General features: G+C 44.5%; 1 protein-coding gene and 1 long non-coding RNA gene across 11 annotated transcripts in view; one reads left to right on the top strand and one right to left on the bottom strand.

The window, feature by feature from the left end:
* The window catches only part of LOC102151902, a 42,094-nt gene extending 38,987 nt beyond the window's left edge, over nucleotides 1-3,107 (top strand). For all 3 annotated transcript variants that reach the window (XR_005353438.1, XR_005353437.1, XR_005353439.1), the window contains one exon: nucleotides 506-3,107. This is a non-coding gene — a long non-coding RNA (uncharacterized LOC102151902). The remainder of the gene's footprint in view (nucleotides 1-505) is intronic.
* The window catches only part of ALPK2 (alpha kinase 2), a 142,390-nt gene that overhangs the window by 91,069 nt on the left and 32,315 nt on the right, over nucleotides 1-19,006 (bottom strand). For 5 of the 8 annotated variants that reach the window (XM_038525904.1, XM_038525899.1, XM_038525895.1 and 2 more), the window contains 3 exons: nucleotides 15,858-15,908; nucleotides 11,867-11,994; nucleotides 8,576-8,693 (listed from right to left, as the gene is read on the bottom strand). In XM_038525904.1, coding sequence (XP_038381832.1) covers nucleotides 8,576-8,693; nucleotides 11,867-11,975 — 227 coding nt within the window. In that variant the 5' untranslated portion in view covers nucleotides 11,976-11,994; nucleotides 15,858-15,908. Of the gene's footprint in view, nucleotides 1-8,575; nucleotides 8,694-11,866; nucleotides 11,995-15,857; nucleotides 15,909-16,729; nucleotides 17,540-19,006 lie in introns of those variants that run through there. The other 3 variants (XM_038525900.1, XM_038525896.1, XM_038525902.1) reach the window with 2 other exon arrangements.

Genomic DNA, 19,006 nt, shown 5'->3' with positions numbered 1-19,006 from the left:
TCTCATCCTCCAAAGGGAAATAGCCAAGGGAAAATACTGCCAAGCTCTGCTACCCGTCTTACCTCCAAGTTGCCCTATTTTTAATCAGGTCAAAAATGATAGTTCAGTGTGGGGGCATGTTCATTTGCATAAAATATTATTTGCAGAGAATTCTAAATCGCCCATCCTGATTTAATCCCCATACCAATCCCATAAAGCAGTACTATCATTATCCCCATTTTGCAGATGAGAAAACTGAGTCTTAGGCTAAGTAACTTGCTGAAGATGATACAGTATATAAGATCTGGGATTTACATCCAGACAACCTGGCTTCAGATCGTTGCTCTAAATGGTGGAAATAAAGGAAAACCTCCTTTCTTTTGTAAGTAACATTGATGGTGACAATTCTGCTGTTAGTGGGATGTGTGGCTTGAAGTGTTTCTTGCAGGGATCGAGATGTTTGAAACTAATTCTCCAATACTCATTTGCCCAGACTCATTTTTGACCAACGACTCATGTTTTTTAGGTATTTGACAAGGAGTCTGGGTTTCCCTGGGTGATCATGTCCAGAAAGAGGGTGACGGCCTCCAGAAACCAAAGTGTCTGGCTCAGACAACAAGAACTTATAAACAGCTCTTTGTGACAAACCAGAATGGCTTCGAGAATATAACAGTATCCCGGTGCTCCTGGCATCTGTCCACCCAGATGTGAGGAATAACTAAAAAGTCTAAGACATCACTACAGTCACAGATTTGACCATCTAAAAACCTTCCAAACAGGGTTTCAAGTACAAGCATATATGAGAAAAGCAGCTTCAACTTGTGGCTGGGTTCCAGCTCACCTGTTAAATGTCCACTTCTTTCCTGGCTTTGAAAATTCTCCAGGGACTCTAATGCTTTTCAAAACTATTCAGATAAAATTATCCTGGCTCTAAGTACAACTGCTGTCAGCTAGGGCAGAGTAATTCTTTCAGAGTAATTCTGGGACCACATTGCTTTCAGGGAGTGGTCGAGAAAAGGGCATCAATTATTAACTAATAACTGATACTTGTTGCATGCTTAATGCACACTTTGTTGACCATTTTGAATGAAAAATCTCATTTAAATGATCACAAAAGATCACTTTATGAAGACACCAAAGCACAGAGAAGTTAATGGACTTGCTCAAGGCCACACAGCTAGCAAGGGGCAGAGCATGGCGACAGTGAAAATGAGGACGTTGAGGCAGGACCTGGAGAATTTTGTCATCATTTACAAACACATGAGTCTGTGGGGATAAGAGATGACAGAAATCCCACTCCCTGCCCCTAGGAGCTGACCTTCCAACAAAGAAGAGGGGGACATCAGTGAAGCAGAAGTCACTAACTTCGTGCAGCCAATATCGACTGAGCCCTGAACGAAAAGTCCAGGCTTCACAGAGCTTTCGATCCAGTCAGGAGACAGACAGAAGCCAAGTAAAGGATAATGTGCAGGGGGCACCTGGGGGGCTCAGTGGGTTAAGCATCTGCCTTCAGCTCAGGTCATGATCCTGGGGTCCTGGGATAGAGCCCCTGCGTCAGGCTCCCTGCTCAGTGGAGAGTCTGCTTCTCCCTCTCCCTCTTCCCCTCTCCCCTGCTCATGCGCTCTCTCTCTCTCTCTCTCATATAAATGAATAAAATCTTAAAAAAAAATGAATACTCAATTTTTGTCCAGGTTCCTGGAACATGGCTCCTGAAACCATTGGAATCTCTGGAGTGATGTCTTTTGTGTGGTGATGGGATGACTGGTGCCTGGAAACCCCTAGGCAAGCTTCAGGAGGGGGCCTGGTCCCAGAAGGACCAAGGCACCATTACAAGGTTGGAACTTCAGCCCCAGGCCCAGACCTCCGGGGAGGGAGAGGGGCTAGAGATGGTTAATCACCATTGGCCAAAAATTCTATCATTTCGTGCCTACATAATGGAAGCTCCAGAGAAATCTCTAAAGGACTGGGTTGAGAAAGGGCCCAGGTTGGTGACTATATCAAGGTTCCGGGAGAGGGGCAAACCTGGAGAGGTCACGAAGTGCTGCAGCCCTGACCCCACGCCTCGCCCTATGTATTGCTTCTGTTTGGCTGTTCCTGAATTGTGCCCTTTATAACAAAAGGATTATGGTAAGTAAAGTGTTTTCCCCGAGTCCTGAGTTGTTCTGGCCAATTACACAACCTGAAGGAGGGAGAGGAGATTGTGGGAATCCCCCGACTTTGTAGCCAGTCAGACAGAAGTGACCAGGGACCCAATACTTGCAACTAATGATGTCTGAAGCAGGACGAGGGGGTGATCTTGAGGGAGGGAGATCTTAAACCTGTGGAGTCTGATGCTACCTCTGAATATCTGGTTGTCAGAACTGAACTGAATTGTAGAACAGCCAGCTGGTGTCAGAATTGGTTGGTATCAGGAAGAAAAAAGATGACTCATTCTGCTAATTGTCTTCTTCTGTGTCTGCTTCCTCCGCTGGACTGTGAGATCACAGAAGTCAGGGGTGAGACATTTTCTTAGCCCTCTGCATGCTCCTATTTAGGGCTGATGAGAACCTACCAAGTGTGCTTGATGTTTGCAGAATAAATGAATGGATTAGGAATGGAAAGAATTGTCCTATAGGCAAAAAGGAGCCTTAGAAAGTTGTTTTCCAGCAGGATGAAGAGGCTTAAGTAGGTGATTTAAAAGATTAATTAGGTACGTGTTAGATGGAGAGAAGGTGTAGTAGATCACACACTTTGCCACAATTTCCTCCCGTGCATTTACGCGCGCCCTATTGCAATGTGACTTTGCCACTCCACTCTTAAAGAAGTGGCTTCTACTTTTGTGCTGCTTAAATCTGGTCCAGTGACTTGCTCCCACCAGGGGAATGTATTGGAATTGGTATTACGGTGGCAACCAAAAGGCCTGCAGATCCATTCCCCTGGAATGCTGCTCTGAGACCACAGCATGGGGAAGCCAGTTCTAGCCTCCTGGAGGAGGATAGGAGCCCATGTGGAAGAGAGCTGAGGTGGCCCAGACAACAACCAGCATCAACTCCCAGACCTGTTGGTGACGCCGTCTTGGACCTTCCAGCCCAACCAATCCTCAAACTCAAGTGGCCAGAGGGAGCATTGAGTGAGCCAGGCCAAGCCAGCAGAGGAACCACAGCCACCCCCACAGAACCATGAGAAATAATAAAACACTACCATTTCAAGGAACTCTGTTTTGTGGTGGTTTATTACATAGCTTCTCAGCCTCAACACTACTGACATTTTAGACTAGATAGTTCTTTGTTGTAGGGCGTTGCCCCGGGCAATGTCCAATGTCTAGCAGCACCCTTAGCCTCTCCTCACTGGATGCCAGGAGCATCCCCTCCCAGCCGCGACAATCAAAAATATTTCCAGGCATTGTCAAATGTTCCCTGGGGGCCAAAACACAAGTGACCCAGGAAATCTTCATATTGATCTTTCCTTCACAATCTTAAGTAATCAATATCCAGTTTGAGGCATAACTGGAAAAATGTTCCTTGCCCCTTGACTCATAGATGCCTCTCAGGTGGCCCAGGTGAATCCAGCTGGTATTTTGGGACCAGTACTACATTATCAGAGAAGTCAGTCACCCCTAAGTCAAGATAGGCAAATGGTAGCACTTTTTTTCCCTAAAATGTTCAGATATATCATGTTTTAGTTTCCTAGAGCTGTCATAACACACCACTATGAAGAGAGTAGCAAAAATAAATAAATAAATAAATTATTCTTTCACAGTTCTGGAAGCTAGAAGTCCCAAATCGAGGTTGTCAAGGCCATGCTCCCTCTGAAGGCTCTAGACAAGAATCTTCTCTTGCCCCTTCCTAGCTTCCAGTGGTGGGGGGCAGTCCTCAGCATTTCCTGGCTTGTAGCTGAATCCCTGGGGCTCTGCCTGTCTTCACATGGCTATGTCCCCATCTGTGTCTATTTTCTCCTTTTTAAAAAAACACCAGTTATTGAATTAAAACCCACGTCAATCCACCACCATGTCACCTTCAGTAATAATTACAACTGAAAATATCTTAATTCCAAATAAGGTCACATTCTGATGTCCAGATGAACATGAATTTTGGGGAGGACACTATTCAACCCATATACATCAAGCACAGACTGGTTCATGGTGACTGTGCGTGGCCCCCACCAGGTCCTCTGCAGGGCACGCCTCCAGCCTACCTCAGGCTGGACTGCTGAGCTAAGGAAGGGTGGGAGGAGCAGCCTCACCCCCTGCCTTGGATCCAGGCTTTCTGACCAACCCCACTCACTCCAGCTTCCCCTCCCTCCCACCTCTCTCGCAATCCGTGCTCTCTCATCGTGGTGGGATGTGATTGCTCGTGACCTCCTTGCTGAGGAGAGGAGTCTCTCTGTAGGTGTGGGTTCCTGGACAGATTATCTGTTTGGCTGCCTTAAATCGTGTTCACAAAAGACCACAATTCCTTGCATGTATATGCACTCCTCAAAATTCACTTTCTATGAGATAGAAAACATCTATTTGCATTTTCTTCTCCTCCTCCCAACCCCCACGTATTTTGAAAAAAAAAAAAAAAAGTTTTCATGCTACAGTGCAAACCATGCTCTTATTAACGTCGCCCTCCCTTGGAATGCTTTCCTGGCTTTCCACTTCTCCCCTGCCAAGCACACTTGACCTGTGGTATGTAAAGGTCACAACAGCCCTGATCAATCTCCTCTAGCAATCTCACTTGTTCAAAGTACATGGTGTTACAAGATTAGAGGGGTATGTGGAGGAGAACCCAGGGACCAGGGATAGAAAAGGATGATGCCAGGTGAGGAAAGAGGTAAAATCAGAAGGTCCATTGATAAGTTCTTGACCAGAGTGGAACTGCAGATTGGGTTTATGAAGCCAGGAAAAAAAAAATCCTTGGGAAACACAGGAAGAGGAGCTTTTGAACACCTGAGAGTGAAGATTTAACGACCTAAAGACTAAACTCATGTAGATTAAAAACAAAAGTACTTTTCTTTGGGGAACTATGAGTTAATCTGGTGGTTTCTGGTGTCCTGATGATGGCAAGAAAATCTGAGACTAATATGATAACTGACAACCAGCTTTTTTTTTTTAAGATTTTATTTTTTTTATTCATGAGAGACACACACACACACAGAGAGAGAGAGAGAGAGAGAGAGAGAGAGGCAGAGACACAGGCAGAGGGAGAAGCAGGCTCCATGCAGGGAGCCTGATGTGGGACTCGATCCCAGGTTTCCAGGATCATGCCCTGGGACAAAGGCGGCGCTAAACCGGGAAGCCACCCGGGCTGCCCCTGACAACCAGCCTTTAATCTTTGGAGGACATTTGCACAAAATACCATTCATTTGCCTAAGCAGCATTTAACACACTGGTAGAAGTCAAACTACACTGGCAGGTGAATGTTTTAGGATGCAAAGAATTTTTCATCTTGGGGCACCTGGCTGGTTCAGTTGGAAGAACATCAACTCTTTTTTTTTTTTTTCAAAGATTTTATCCATTTATTCATGAGAGACACAGAGAGAGACAGGCAGAGACACAGGCAGAGGGAGAAGCAGGCTCCCTGCAGGGAACCCTATGCGGGGACCTGATCCTGGATCCTGGGACCACACCCTGAGCCAAAGGCAGATGCTCAACAGCTGAGCCACCCAGGCGTCTCCAAGCATACAACTCTTGATCTCAGAGTTGTGAGTTTGAGCCCCACGTTGGGTGTAAAGATTAAATAAATGAATGAATGAATGAATGAATGAATGAATGAATAAATAAATAAATAAATAAATAAATAAATAAATAAATAAATAAATAAGAATTTTTCACCTTGGGCAATTACATTGGAATCACCTGGGGTCCAGAGTGAATTAGTCAAAGTTGAAGGCCAAGCATTACAGGGTTTTAAAAGTATCTTGGGGGATGCTCATGGGCAGCTATGGTTCAGAACTTTACTGGTGTTAAAAAGTCAGAGTTTTCAAAAGATCATTAGTACCTAGCACATTCCTAAGCAGAAAAATACAACTGCATCTAATATCGTATTGCCCCATCAATCTTCCTTGTACCAGGACTGAATGCCTTTCCCAGAGGCTACTTTTCAAAATGGCAAAACAAGAGTTTGGAAAGAATACATTTCTTCAACTCGGGTCTTTAGTTGTTACAGTAAACCTGCTGGACTTCTGGGATGAGAATGAGGACTCCATGCCCCGCCCACAGCTCAAGTTGTCTTCATAAATTTCTCTTCCCATTTTAACCTGCCCACCTGCCCCTGGGCTTCATCATGGTCTTCTCATTCCTCCATCCCTTAGCTCCCTTACCCCACAAACACTGGTTGTGCCTACATTTCTGGTCTTGTATAAACAGCAAATAACGTAGATAACAAACCTCAATTCTTAAGTGGCATTCCATCAGTCAAAGAACACTCATTAAGCCTCTCTCCTGGCTAAAAAAAGTGAGTATAATATTTTAGCTAAGTGTGAGACTAAAATTAATCAAGGAATATGGATTGAGTGCTCAGAGGGACAAAGGGAAGAATGGAAAACATACAAAGAGTACAGTATGTAGATACTCAAGGATCTTACCATCTAGACCAGGGATTAGCAAACTATAGCCCATTGACCAAACTGGTCCCCTACCTGTTTCTGTAAATGGTTTCATTGGAACACAGCCATGCTTAAATATATATAGTCTATGGCTGCTTTTATACTACTATGGTGTCGTTGAGTAGTTGTGACAGATCATCTGGCCTTCAAAGCCTAAAATATTTACTATCTGGTTCTTTCTAGAAAAAGTTTGCCAATGTTGATCTAAATTAACATCATATATATTTATGGTACATATAAAACCATCCACACACCCATCCTCTTAGTAAATATTTATGTTGCACTTTACTAGGTCCTAGGGGATGCATTAGTGTGAAACAGAGACTGTTCCTACCCCAAGGAGGCCTACAGTCCACTGAACTGTCAATCCTAAGCAATAAATAAGCACCAAAGAGGTGTCCATGCAAAAGAGAAGAGAATGTCGAGGCTAGACAGAGCCGTAACTAGAATTACTGTGAACTATAGAGATGGATTCTAAGTTGAACAGGATGAAGAGAAAGGAGGGGAAGGCCTTGACAAAATTAGAGTGAAGAGGCAGGAATGTCTACTCCATGGATGAGGGTGGCAAGTGGCACCTGGGCTGGCTTCAGGTATACTGGGGAGCAGGGGAGGGAATGGCATGATTTGTTCACCATTTATCTTCTGTACTAGACTCAAAGTTTGATGAGAGCATGGACAATGTTTATGTTGTTCATCTCTACCTCTAGCATTATGCAACATGACTGCCATATAATAGCTGCTTGATGAATATTGTTTAAAGAATTAAATAGTAAATGGGGACACTTGGGTGGCTCAGTCGGTTAAGTGTCTGACTCTTGGTTTTGACTCATGTCATGATCTTAGGGTGGTGAGTTTGAGCTCCACATTGGGCTCTGTGCTCAGTGTGGAGTCTGCTTGAGATGTTCTGCGTCTCCCTCTCCCCCTACCCTTCCCTCCACTTGCACACTTTCTCTCCCTCTCAAATAAATAAATAAATAAAATATTTAAAAAATGAATTAAATAGTGGATGAATAAATGAGCATCTTGACTATCAAGTTAGATATTCTGTAAGCCAGTTAAGAATTTCAACCATGATAAAGAGTTCTCTGATCATATTTTGATACAAAAGAATGGATAGAAAAATGAGAAAGCTAGTGTTTATTGAACAACTACTACACAGCAAGAACTTTACAAGCGTAATATTATTCAATTCTCTCAGCAATCCTTTTATTTTGCAGATAAAGAAATTCAGTCTTGGAACAATTAAATACCTGGCTATGGTCAAACAGCCAGAAAATAGTAGAGCCAGAATTCAAACCCCATTCTTACTCTGTTATTCTCAGATCCAAGGCTATTGCACATGCGCATGCCTACTGGTCATTTTCATACCTTGCTCTGCAGACCTGGGGCTCCTCAGAGTCCCCGTAAGGACCATCTGACCAGTTCTGTAGCACAGAGGACTAAGAGCATGCAGACTGTCCACCCACTTTCAACCAAAGCAGTTCTTATATTTTCTACTTCATATGTGGAGCTTCCTGATTTCATCAAACAAATAGTTCTTGGGGAAACAAAAAAGAATAGAAACCATTGTACTGGACCATACTACTTCCTAAAATCAAGCCAGAAGTCATGGTTTCCAGCCTTCTGCCGTCACCAGTGTGCTATGGGATCATGGCCAGCCACTCCTCCTTCCTTCCGTTGTTACGCAAGAAACGTTGGGTGACGGTGCCAAAACCCTGTTGCATTTCTTGACTTTCCAGAGAGAACAAGGTTAAATGAAGAGCTCATTTAATGAAGGAAAATGCCCGGACCACCTTGAATAAAAGTCTAGATAAAGCTGTAATTCCATCAATGGCAGCAATTTAGAGGAGTGTGAACAGTTACCAGACAGAGTTCAGCTGGATGCCTTGGCTGACGTCTGCTCATAGCATCTAACATGGGAGTACGAAAAGCAAATAGGAGCCAATCTTTTGGCCTTCCCCGACATCAACCCGCACATGACATAATGCAGGGGCCTTGCTAAACAGTCCACAGAGGCACATTTACTTACCGATAGAGATGTAACACATGAATATACTGATTCTGGAAGAATTCATAACTGGAAACAATGCCACACTCCTCGATGGCTCGGCAATTCTTATACCAAGTTACCTCTGGCTTGGGTTGACCTGATAATGAAGACATAAGAATGTTCTTATTGGATTAAGTATTTTCAGAAAAAAAATCATAAAGCTATGAACAAGAATGGGTAATAAGCAATAGGGATGAGCATGATGAAGTATCTCGGTTGGGGAATGCCCTCTCCTGGATTCAAATGCATCACTCAATAAGCACTAACGAGCATGCTACATGCCTAAGATGATGTGATGCTGGGGTGGGGGTGAGGCATCCAAAATGAAGGATCCTCTCCCTAATCTCAAGGAGCTATTAAGAAAAATTATCTAAAACATGGATATGAGGCAAAAATGTGGATAGGATCTTCTTTCAGTGTCATAGGGGGACAAAGGTCCATCTAGAGGAATGTACTCTGTTTAATTCGAAGATTACTACTGATTAAAATTCCCAGATTTAGTGAAGCTACATGTAAACTGGTAAATTTTTATCCAGTGGAGATGTAAATGATCTCTGCCTGGCTGAAAAAAATAACTCTGTAAGTCATGGTTTATTGCCCTATAGGACATTAACCAGTATTTTACCTGGATCAGCAATCTTATCCTAACATTCTTTTATCAAGTTGCCCATAAATAAATAGTTCCTCAAATGTTCTTTGACCAGGACTTCCTACTTTCCGGTTCCCTCTCTACTTAAAGATTGAATGAAACCATTGAAATGTTCATTTCACATTTGCAGGGAAGTCGCTTGACCTTTGGAAAATTGTACTTTAACTGTAATGGCACAGAAGAGGGAAGAACGAAGTGCAGGAGCAAAATGCCATCTCCTAAGGATGAAGGAGTCCAGGATGTGTGTTTCCCAGGCTGGGTCTGTGCATACCTGGCTGGCGCCATCACAGACACTGCCCTACGCCTTCTCCCTCAGAAGGAGCCCATCGTGCCCTTGTGATCATTAACCAGATGTGATGCCAATGGACTCATCTGGCAAAACCCCAGATCACCTCTTGGGATTTTTCTACCCCATGTTACAGCCGAAGGAAGGTTTCCAGTGTGTCCCAGTGAGCTTTCCCCTTAGCCTCTGTTTCATTGAAAACATACCAAAATGTGCCATGTGATCAGAGGAAAAGCCCAATATTGAGAAACAAAACACTTTCTAGATCCATCCTTCTTGTGTTTCTGTTTAATTCATCACAGGATTTTTGGTGAGCGGCCCCAGAGATCACTATGGGAAGTGCTGGATGCGCTTCTGAGATCTGCACCATGGACAGGACCTGAGGGTGCTCAGAGGCCCTGCCTCTCTCCCCATGTCTTGTCTGATCTGGGGCCTCCCAGCCAGGCTACCTCTGTGCTAACTCCACCAATGTGCTTGGTGGCCACTGTGGCTATCACTCCTTGCCTCTCTCTCTTTAGGCAGGGGCCTGACTAATCGGTCCGCGGAACCAGGAGCAGACAGGCCTGCGTGCAAGGACACATCCTTCTTTACCAGTGGCTTGGTGGAGTCCCTTCCAGGCAAATGACTAAACCACCAAAAATGAGCTTCCCTGAAAAATCGTCAAGGATGCTGCTGATCATAATTCATTTCGGCTTGTTCTTAGCAGCTTTGCATCCCCCTAAAATCATCTAGTCAAATTTACTAGATTCCTTCCCAGGAAGTATCGAGTTGCTCCTATTTTTATGCATAGTTGTGTGTGGTTTTTTTTTTTAAAGACGGTACCTAAGGTATGGGGAACTCATTCTAATCGCTTGGACCCCAGTTTTCTTATTCACACTGATCAGGGCTGGTTGATGCCCGCAGTTTCTTAATGGCTGACGGGTTTTTTCCTTCTGTGCAGTATAGATCTGAATAATCAGCCAGAAATGAGACTTACACAGGGAAGTGGTATCTTATACCTTGTGGGTGGTTTTCTTTTCTCCCTCCACTTGCTGGAAACCTCACCCGAAAATCCTCCCTTGTTTTTGAAGCCTACCTGCAGGTCACATATTGAGAGCCACCTCCAGAATGTTTCACAAGCATCCGGCTAATGGGTGTGGGGACTGGTAGGCAAGTTTCGTGTATGTCCCAACACTGGGGCTTCCTGAGGAGACATGGGAGCCCCAGTATGAAGGCTCAGTGTAGACTTGTGCCTGTCCCTCCTCTGAAGGTTCAATGATGGACAAACACCGAGAAAGATGGGGGCTTGGCTCTGGCCTCAAAGGAGCTAAGCGCACAGTCATACACTCCAGCACCCAGACCAGAGAAGAGATTTTATTACGACTTTGGCTAAGGAATCGTGGCCATTTCAGAAGCTGGCTCCTCTCCTCTTCCCTAGAAAAAGTGAGCTCAGGGGAGAAGAGTTTTCTAGGTACCCTCAGGGAAGACCACCGGTGCCTCTGTCTTTGAAGGAAGAGACATAATCCAAGAAAGAAAACCCACAAGGTACAAGATACTACTTCCCTACCCTACTATTTTGCTTCTACTATTTCCTTTTAATAATAAATCCTCCTTACTACTGGGGGTACCTATTAGGGGGCCAGGTCTGGGCTATTTACTCTCCAGTCCAGGGGGAGTTCCAGTCTCCTGCTTCTCTCCATTGGGCATCCTCAGCCTTGGTTTTGCCCTCTTTACTGTTGACTAGCACACCTGAAGAAGGCGAGCAGCGGGAGATGCATTTAGCCAGTTTGGGAATGTCAGGGAAAGAGTGAGGGAAGATTTCATCAAGTCATCTGAAGTAAAGTCAATCATCCCATTCCTACGTACACAGGAAATTAAGAGTGTATTATTTGAAAAAACAACCAGTGTGGGAATCGCCTAACCAAGAACCACAATGTGAAGTGAAAAGGATCATTAAAATATGGCCACAGGGATCTCTGGGTGGCACAGCGGTTTGGTGCCTGCCTTTGGCCCAGGGCGCGATCCTGGAGACCTGGGATCGAATCCCACGTCGGGCTCCCGGTGCATGGAGCCTGCATCTCCCTCTGCCTGTGTCTCTGCCTCTCTCTCTCTCTCTCTCTCTCTCTGTGTGTGTGTGACTATCATGAATAAATAAATAAAATATTAAAAAAAAATATGGCCAGGAAGCTACTTGAAGAAATTCTCCAGATTGGGGGAAAAAAATCATAGAGGATTTAGTTGTTCCACTGATCACTCAGACCACGCTAGCCAGGCCATGATGTTTTTAATAATGCCTTTGTGAGCCTAAAACCCTGGGCCCCAGGAAGATTGCAGAGGGTCATTAGCCACCGAGGGTTACCAGATATTATGCAGCGAAGCACGGCGTCTGACTTCTCAGGAACCTTCTGGGAAAGTAACGTAGATAAAAAACAAAGTGTGCGCCTCTGGGGCCCTCCCAAGTCTGTCATCCTTTCATGCCACGTGAATCTGAAAAACAAAAATCCCTGACATCACCATTTGTTGGGGGATTCCTCTGACTTTCCCGGGAGTGCTGGTGGTGGCTCTTGGGGAGAGAAGGAACGCAGCGTGTCCCTGGCTTGCGGAAGGCTGGGCGGTGGCCCTCGGCAGGTGGGCAGGTGGGCAGGTGGGCAGGTTGCAAGAAGCCCGTGGGCAGGTTTTCTCACCTGCGCAACGCCCGGCACTGGGACCAGATGCTTTGTCGTGGGGGCTGTGCTGTGCACTGTCGCATGCTTAGCAGCATCTGGCTTCCACCCACCAGACGCCGCAGCCCTCCCCCAAGTCGTGGCAATCAAAAATATCTGCAGACACTGCCAAGTTTCCCCAGGGAGGGCAGCCCCAGTACAGAAGCATGCACCCCAGTGGGTTGCAAGGCAGCTGGTCCCCAGACAGAGAGCACGGCTTTACCATCTCTCTTTTCTCTTTCTTTCTGTCCTTAAAGTCTTCTCATTGCACTCAAAAAGGGTGCAAGCCACGCTTGCGTCCAAATAAAGAGTTGATTAAATGCAAAGGAATCTCCAGGTGGGAGGTATTTTGAAATTGGGAAAGTACTGCTCCCTCTGAGCCCCCAGACGAGCGCCCCCAGGAGGGCGGGGGATGGGCTGGCAGTTTTGAGCAAGCCTGTATTCATTGATACTGGAAGGCTTTTAACACTTGATTAGTCACCAGGTGTGTAATTTCATTTCATTTCTTTTAAATTCCCTGAATGGTTATTAACACCTCCTACATCTTACCCATGTGGAATCTTACCCATGTGGAATCTCAGAGAAATTCGACAAGTTGCTCAAGGTCACACAGCCCAAGTGGCTGCTGTCCTGGGGTGCCCTTCATGGTTGTGTAGGCTGACACTGCTAGCGTGCAAGGTGTCCCCGGAGTTGCGCAGTGCACAACCCACACACCCCTAAGAAGCCAGGTCTGTCTGAACCCAGAGGACCCTACCCTATCCTCTCTTTCCTCCAGATACAGGCTAGCACCACTCTGCCAAAATGATCCTTTGGAGAGCCCCGCGCTTGTAAATAACATTTTGCTCTATCCAAACGGGAGGCTCCCACTCCTCTGGATGTTGGTGAACAGTTCCCATATGCTCAAAGCTCAGGAAAGGGAAAGCACATCCCACAGTGGGATACATTTAGCATGAATGGGGTGAGGCGCACTTTGACATGCAAACGGTGATTCTGGGGATGCTGAGCATCCAAAAGCAGGAGCGATCCAAGCTCTAGGCTGTATCTTAATGGTCACAACTGTATCATCGAAGGGGAAATCCCACTCCATATGGGTTGACCTTAACTATTTAGAACCAATTCCTCCAATGTGCAGGGCCTGGTTCAAGATGAAAATGAGGGGTTCGGGATCCCTGGGTGGCGCAGCGGTTTAGCGCCTGTCTTTGGCCCAGGGCGCGATCCTGGAGACCCGGAATCGAGTCCCACGTCGGGCTCCCGGTGCATGGAGCCTGCTTCTCCCTCTGCCTGTGTCTCTGCCCCTCTCTCTCTCTCTCTGTGACTATCATAAATAAATAAAAAAATTTAAAAAAAAAAGAAAAGAAAATGAGGGGTTCCTTGTTCAAAAATGATCGAGCTATTTGAGATGGCAACAACAGAGCCATAAACTGAGTGCTGGGGCCCTTCTGGGCATGGGGCCCTGTGCGAGGCTCACACTGTGGGATCCTGAGGCTGGCCCTGCCCGGTGGACACGGCCCCGAGAACATTCTGCTCACCAATGGCCACTAGTGCTTCCTCCCCTTTGAGGCCTTTCCTTCAGCTTTTGGTGTTCCCAGGGCATTTCCTTAATCTTAAGGTGTTCTGTTTAGAAATAAGGTTAGTCCTTGAAAACAAAAAAGCACTCCCAACTGCTGCTTAGTGAAACACCCAAGCTCTCTGAGTATGGGGGTAAAAACAATTAATTTAGGAGAATGTACTTCCTTCCTTTCTTCAGGAGAATGTGTAGAAAGCAACTTTGTGCTTTGACCTGAGGTTCAGCTAACATACAGAACGGGGAGAGAGAGCTGTACAGCTGAAGAAATAGTAGGTTTGCATCAAAGAGGAAGGTAAGTGCTTAGGTCTGAGACAGAGCACAAGGGCAGGGAGAGAAGCCCACAGCGCTGTGGGGAACTGGGGCAAAGAAGATTGAGCCAGAGAAACGGAAAAGAGGATGTTAAGAAGTTTTGCTCTACAGTTGTTAATTGGATCCTCTCGACACCCCTTAATCAAGACTTGAATTGCATTTCTGGTGATTTTAGGTTACAGGGCATTTTACTGGATTTATTTATTTGTTAAGATTTGTTTATTTATTTATTTGAAAGAGAGAGAAAGAAAGCCCACGCACAAGAGCTGGAGGGAGAGGGAGAGAGAATCCCAAGCAGACTCCCCACTTATTGATCTCACGACTTTGAGATCATGACAGCAGCTGAAACCCAGAGTCAGCTGCTTAACCAACTGAGCCACCCAGGTGCCCCAGTTATAGGACATTTTAAATGCAACCTGTAGAGATTGGGCCCCACAGGGTTCCTGATTAATAGGTATTATATTTAAAAGATCATAAGCACCTCTTAGTCTAGATAGTAAGTTAGTTGCACAGAACAGCAAGAAATTCTGTTGGCAAGATGTCAAACAGACACCTGCACTCCAGATTACATAATAAGTACATTTGTGGTTGATGGTTCCAATCAGTATAAAAAGGCCAGACTTGACCTGCATTATCATTTACTTAGCAGTCACAGAAATGTCTAATGGAAAAACTATCTCAACTAGGTTGAAAGAAATCTCAAAGACAAATAACTCCAAAGGGCAACTTTTATGGTAGCCACTTTGCACAAGGAAGTTTACAGAAGACTTGGTGTGTGTGGCTGAATTACTGTACGAATAGATGACTAAGCCAGAATGAGTGTGGGTCCCACAGTGCTCAGAAGCCAGGAAAAATGAATGGCAACGTGCTGTTCTTTCACTGCTGAAGAAATGTTCCCCACCCCACGTACTGTGCCTCCCCCCCGCCCCGAAAATACACACAGAAAGAAGCAGCTCTTCGGTTAATGTCAGTATTTGCTCATCCATTTCAGAGGTCTGAGCAGGTGATGAGAGCTAGAGCTATGGAATTGAGATAAAAGTTGATATTTCTCAGTATTATTGAACAAACATTGTTGGGGCTAAATGTAAGCAAAAGGCAGTAAGAATGGACTCTAAGTCCAGTTTTAAATTTTTTACTGTATTTCAGAACTGAAAATGCAAGTTGTATTTGTGACCTCATCTGCTGTTTTAACTCAATATAAAATATAGAACAAGGGTTGGCAAACATCAAAGTACAGCTTCAGAAAGAGAGAGGAAAGGAAAGGAAAGGAAAGGAAAGGAAAGGAAAGGAAAGGAAAGGAAAGGAAAGGAAAGGAAAAGAGGAAGGAAGGAAATAAAGAGAAAGAAAGAAAGAAAGAAAGAAAGAAAGAAAGAAAGAAAGAAAGAGAAAGAAAGAAAAGAAAAGAAAAAAGGAAAGAAAAAAGAAAGAGAAAAAGAAAGAAAAAGAAAAAAGGAAGGAAGAAAGGCAAGAGAAAGAGACAGAGTGAGATTTAGAATCATCCTCCAAATAAAGATATTTGGAGTATTTATTACTGGTCTGGCAAATTTTCCAAAAATGAGAACCATGCAATTTTATGTATTTTATACACCAGGTAGCATATTGGTTGGACACAGCATGTAAGTAGGTTTTACAACTCAAGAAAAGCAGGGAGTAGGAGTCAGAGCTCTTAGTTCCAATGCATCCCTTTATTGTTTTTGAGCGGCAGCATGGCACAGGTGCTAGGAGATCCAGAGCCGGATACCCTGGCTTCACACGCTGGCGGCACTCCCTACCAGCATTGTCAAGAAGCGTGTCACGGCCCCTCCGTGCCTCAGCTTCCTCATCTGTAAAATGAAGGCAAAACAGTGGTCTATACTTCCTAGGTTGTTATAAAGATTAAACGAGTTACTGCTTGCAAAGCACTTCGTACAGCACCTGGCACAAAAGTAGGAGCCCGATAAATGTTAGCACTAATTATTTTTTTAAATGCGGCTTTGATTGAAAACATTAGCCCATCTGACTGGCAGCAAGGCTGAGAGATATGCAACATTTTTTAACAGCTTTAGTGAGATAGAATTCACATGCCATATAATTCATTCATTTACAGTGTACAATTCAGCGGCTTTCAATATATTCAGAGTTGTGTGACCATCACCGCAATCAATTTTAGAATAGTCTCATTTCCCCAAAAAGAATCCCACACTCCTTAGCTTTCAAGTTCTCATCTTTCTGTCCCTTCACCCAAAGCTACACACACAGCCCCGAGCAACCACTAATCCACTTTCTGTTTCTGTGGATTTGCCTATCCTGGACATTTCAGATCAACAGGATCAAATGCTACGTGGTCCTTTGTGACTGGCTTCTTTCTCTTAGCGCGACATTTCCAAGGTCCATTTGTGCTGCATCATGGGTCAGTATTCACTCCTTTTTACACCATTCTTCAACCCTTCTTGGGAGCAACTGTCGGGGCACAAGACTGACTGCCCTGGCTCTCCACATTCCTAGGACACTTACTTAGATGATTGGGGGGGGGGGGGAGTTAGCGGGGGGAAGGGCTCTAGAATCTGGAAAATTCTCCTGATCCAGGAAACATCACAGGACTGAGGACCGAACCCAGGCTTTGTCACTTGCAAGGGACATATCTACATCTGTCTCTGCCACTTACCTGGTCAAAGTTCTTCATCTGTAAAAGGAGATGATGCTAATGTTCTAAGGATTAGAATAATCCTTACATAAATGGCCTAACGAGAACCTGCCACATAATTGGTCTTCGAGGTGGTAATCAGTAGGCTTTAAGGAAAGACGTCACTTGGTTTCATCAATTTCCTTTCCTGCTGTGGGTTACCACAATAATTTTTTTAAGCAATACACCAATAGATGTCTAAAAATCTCTTCTCATGGAACATTCACCTGTAATAGTAATTTCAAGACATGACTCCTGCCATCCCCATTCCCAGGATCCACCCCTATGGATAGAAAGGGAAGAAAGGACATATCAAACTGCCAAGAAGAAGAGTTAGGGTGACACTGGGAACCTTATGTGTCATCTCTGACTCCTCCCCAGGTGACTGCTTCCTGACGGTGAAGTCCCACAGGTTACAACACTTACAAACATGCTATTTGACTCATAGAGACGGTTCAGTCACTGCCTGTCCCAGCCACGACTGTGCTGACTATAAAGGAGAGAGGACAGTTAAGTCAGGCTGTGGTTCATGTTTCGTGGCTTTTCTGAAGGTTAGACTCCTTGGAGACAGATTTATCATTCTCCGCTAAACGAGGACAACCAATATTGAATTACTGATATAAGCAGAGGGGGCTCTGGTGGTGTTCACAGACATGGAGAGGTAACATGTTAACTGGAAAGAGCACAAGATTTGCATGACTTTATTTTGTTTCTTTTAGCTGTGGGGTCCAGAACAAGTCATTTCCTTTAAAAAAAAAATGGCTTGCCTTTAATTATACAGATTCTAAATGCATAGGTTACATGTATTTGTAAAAACACATATAAAGGCAAAGTTTCCCTCATGCCTATCCCTCCATCTCAATACCTTCTCAAGAGGAAGGATTTGTGGGGCAGCCCAGGTGGCTCAGCAGTGTAGCACCACCTTCAGCCCAGGGCGTGATCCTGGAGACCCAGGATCGAGTCCCATGTCGGGCTCCCTGCATGGAGCCTGCTTCTCCCTCTGCCTGTGTCTCTGCCTCTCTGTGTGTCTCTCATGAATAAATAAATAAAATATTTTTTTTAAAAAGAGGAAAGATTTGCTGTACTTTCAGGCATTTTTCTATCCATGTATGTATATCAGCATCTAAATATGTATACATTTACATAACATTTATATTTTGTTATATCTATATACTTTCTATCCATTTATGTGTATCTCATATGTGTGTTTATATATAATTTTGTGGCATGCATGGCATTAAATTGTGTATACTTCCCAGGCAGTTGGCTTATCTTACTTAGTAATAACCGTTGGCTTGTTATGGATTGCCAATCCAATCCATTAAAGGCTACATCATTTTTTAAATGCTGCTCAATGATATCAATATTGCCTAGTATGGCAATACCAGGCTTAATCTGTGTGTTCTTGTGTTGATGACATTGAGCTAGGCTGGAGTTTTTTACACTTACAAGTGTGTCTCCAATAAAACTACATCCTGCTACATGCTTCCTTGGGCACATAAGTGGTTCTCCAGACTAAATATCAAGAAATGAAATTGCTGGATAAAAGAGCATTCACATATTCTATTTTGATAGATACTCCAAATGGGCAGGGCCCTTAACAGAATAGCAGAAGGATATGGTGATGAAGGGCCCGATTCCTGAGTTCAAGTCTTAGCTCTGCCACTTACTAGCGCACCTTTGCTCTGTCAAAGGTTCTTCATCTGTAAAACTATGATAATAGCAGTATCTACTTCATTTCGTTGTTAGGAAAACTAAGTGAGTATGTATAAAGCTCTTCTAAATGGTAGAGTAAGAACTCTGTAAGTGTTAGCTATCAGGAGCTTTGGGTTTTTTTGTTTTGTTTTTTTTAAAAGATTTCATTTATTTATTCATGAGAGACACAGGGAGAGAGAGAGGCAGAGACACAGGCAGAGGGAGAAGTAGGCTCCACGTAGGGACCCTGACGTGGGACTTGATCCTGGGTCTCCAGGATCAGGCCCTGGGCTGAAGGCGGCGCTAAACCGCTGAGCCACCCAGGCTGCCCAGGAGCTTTGGGTTTAATATCAGTAAAATCACCAAAACATCTTCCTCTCAAATTAGAAAAGAGATAGGAGGTTATAGAATTCTTTGAATCATTAGAGCCCTCGATGGATGCCAAGTTTTATTTTGGCCAATCTGCCCCAATCACTCGGTGGCTTGGCTGCTGTCAGCAGGAAAGCTGCTGTCAACTGACAGGGTCAGGGAAATACTCTCATCCCACATGCAGATAATAGCTAA

This window comes from Canis lupus, chromosome 1 (genome assembly GCF_011100685.1).
Source record: "Canis lupus familiaris isolate Mischka breed German Shepherd chromosome 1, alternate assembly UU_Cfam_GSD_1.0, whole genome shotgun sequence".
Lineage (NCBI taxonomy): Eukaryota > Metazoa > Chordata > Mammalia > Carnivora > Canidae > Canis > Canis lupus.
The sequence above is the reverse complement of the archived record's forward strand: the minus strand, read 5'-3'. Positions and strand labels throughout refer to the sequence as shown.